At 35.9% G+C, this 912-nt stretch overlaps 1 protein-coding gene across 1 annotated transcript in view; it reads left to right on the top strand.

The window, feature by feature from the left end:
* Positions 1–912, top strand: part of LOC106882365 (epidermal growth factor receptor) — a 205,829-nt gene that overhangs the window by 148,536 nt on the left and 56,381 nt on the right. The window contains exon 4 of the mRNA XM_052971277.1: positions 560–643. Within this exon, the coding sequence (XP_052827237.1) occupies positions 560–643 (84 nt within the window). The remainder of the gene's footprint in view (positions 1–559; positions 644–912) is intronic.

The raw sequence follows: 912 nt of genomic DNA on the forward strand, positions 1-912 counted from the left end.
TACCCTTAATGTAGTTCTCAGGGAGATTCAGCATGACACAGAATATGACATGGCTGGCCCCTTTAATTACAGGTACAAAGTCATTTTTGCCAGTTGATTGAACTGGTGCAATGTGAAATAAAGTGTCTTGTTCAAGGATACAACATACCATCAGGAATTGAACTCACAACCTTATGACTGTGAGCCAAGTACCCCTAACCACAAAGCCACTTTATATATGCCTTGGTGATTGATTATATGCACTTTGTATGCACCTTGATGATTAAATGCACTCTGAATACATTTTGATGATGACCTGCACTTTATATACACCTTGGCAATTATATTCACTCTATATATACACTTGTGATTATATGCACTTTATATACCCTTGGTGGTGACATGCACTTTATGGTTACATAAAAATTGCATATAGCTTGCATATGTACTAATGGTTTTGCTTATGTTCGCACTTTATTTTCTAATCAGATTCTGTTTATGTAATGAGTCTTAAAGTTAATTAAATAGTTAAATACTGAATTTTGTTCCAGTCTGACTTTATATGTTCTTATATTTTTAGGTAAACCCTGTCATCATAGCTGTTACCATAATAGCACAAACAAGCTGAATTGTTGGGGTGCAGGACCAGACATGTGCCAAAAATGTAAGGGACTTCAAGCTTATCTTATTTAAATATCCTTTTGAATAACACCTAAAGGTTAATCCATAAATGCCTAATACAAACTTGTAGTTATTTTGTGGGGTGGAGTAGTGGGTTTGTGTTGTTTCTTTACTGACAAAAATCTAGCATTAGAAATCATATGTGACTTATCTGCCAAACATTGGTTTGGCTTCCAGATTTGCAGTGCACAGTAACACACATGCATGCACGTCCACACATACACACACACACACACACACACACACACACAC

This window comes from Octopus bimaculoides, chromosome 10, assembly GCF_001194135.2.
Source record: "Octopus bimaculoides isolate UCB-OBI-ISO-001 chromosome 10, ASM119413v2, whole genome shotgun sequence".
Lineage (NCBI taxonomy): Eukaryota > Metazoa > Mollusca > Cephalopoda > Octopoda > Octopodidae > Octopus > Octopus bimaculoides.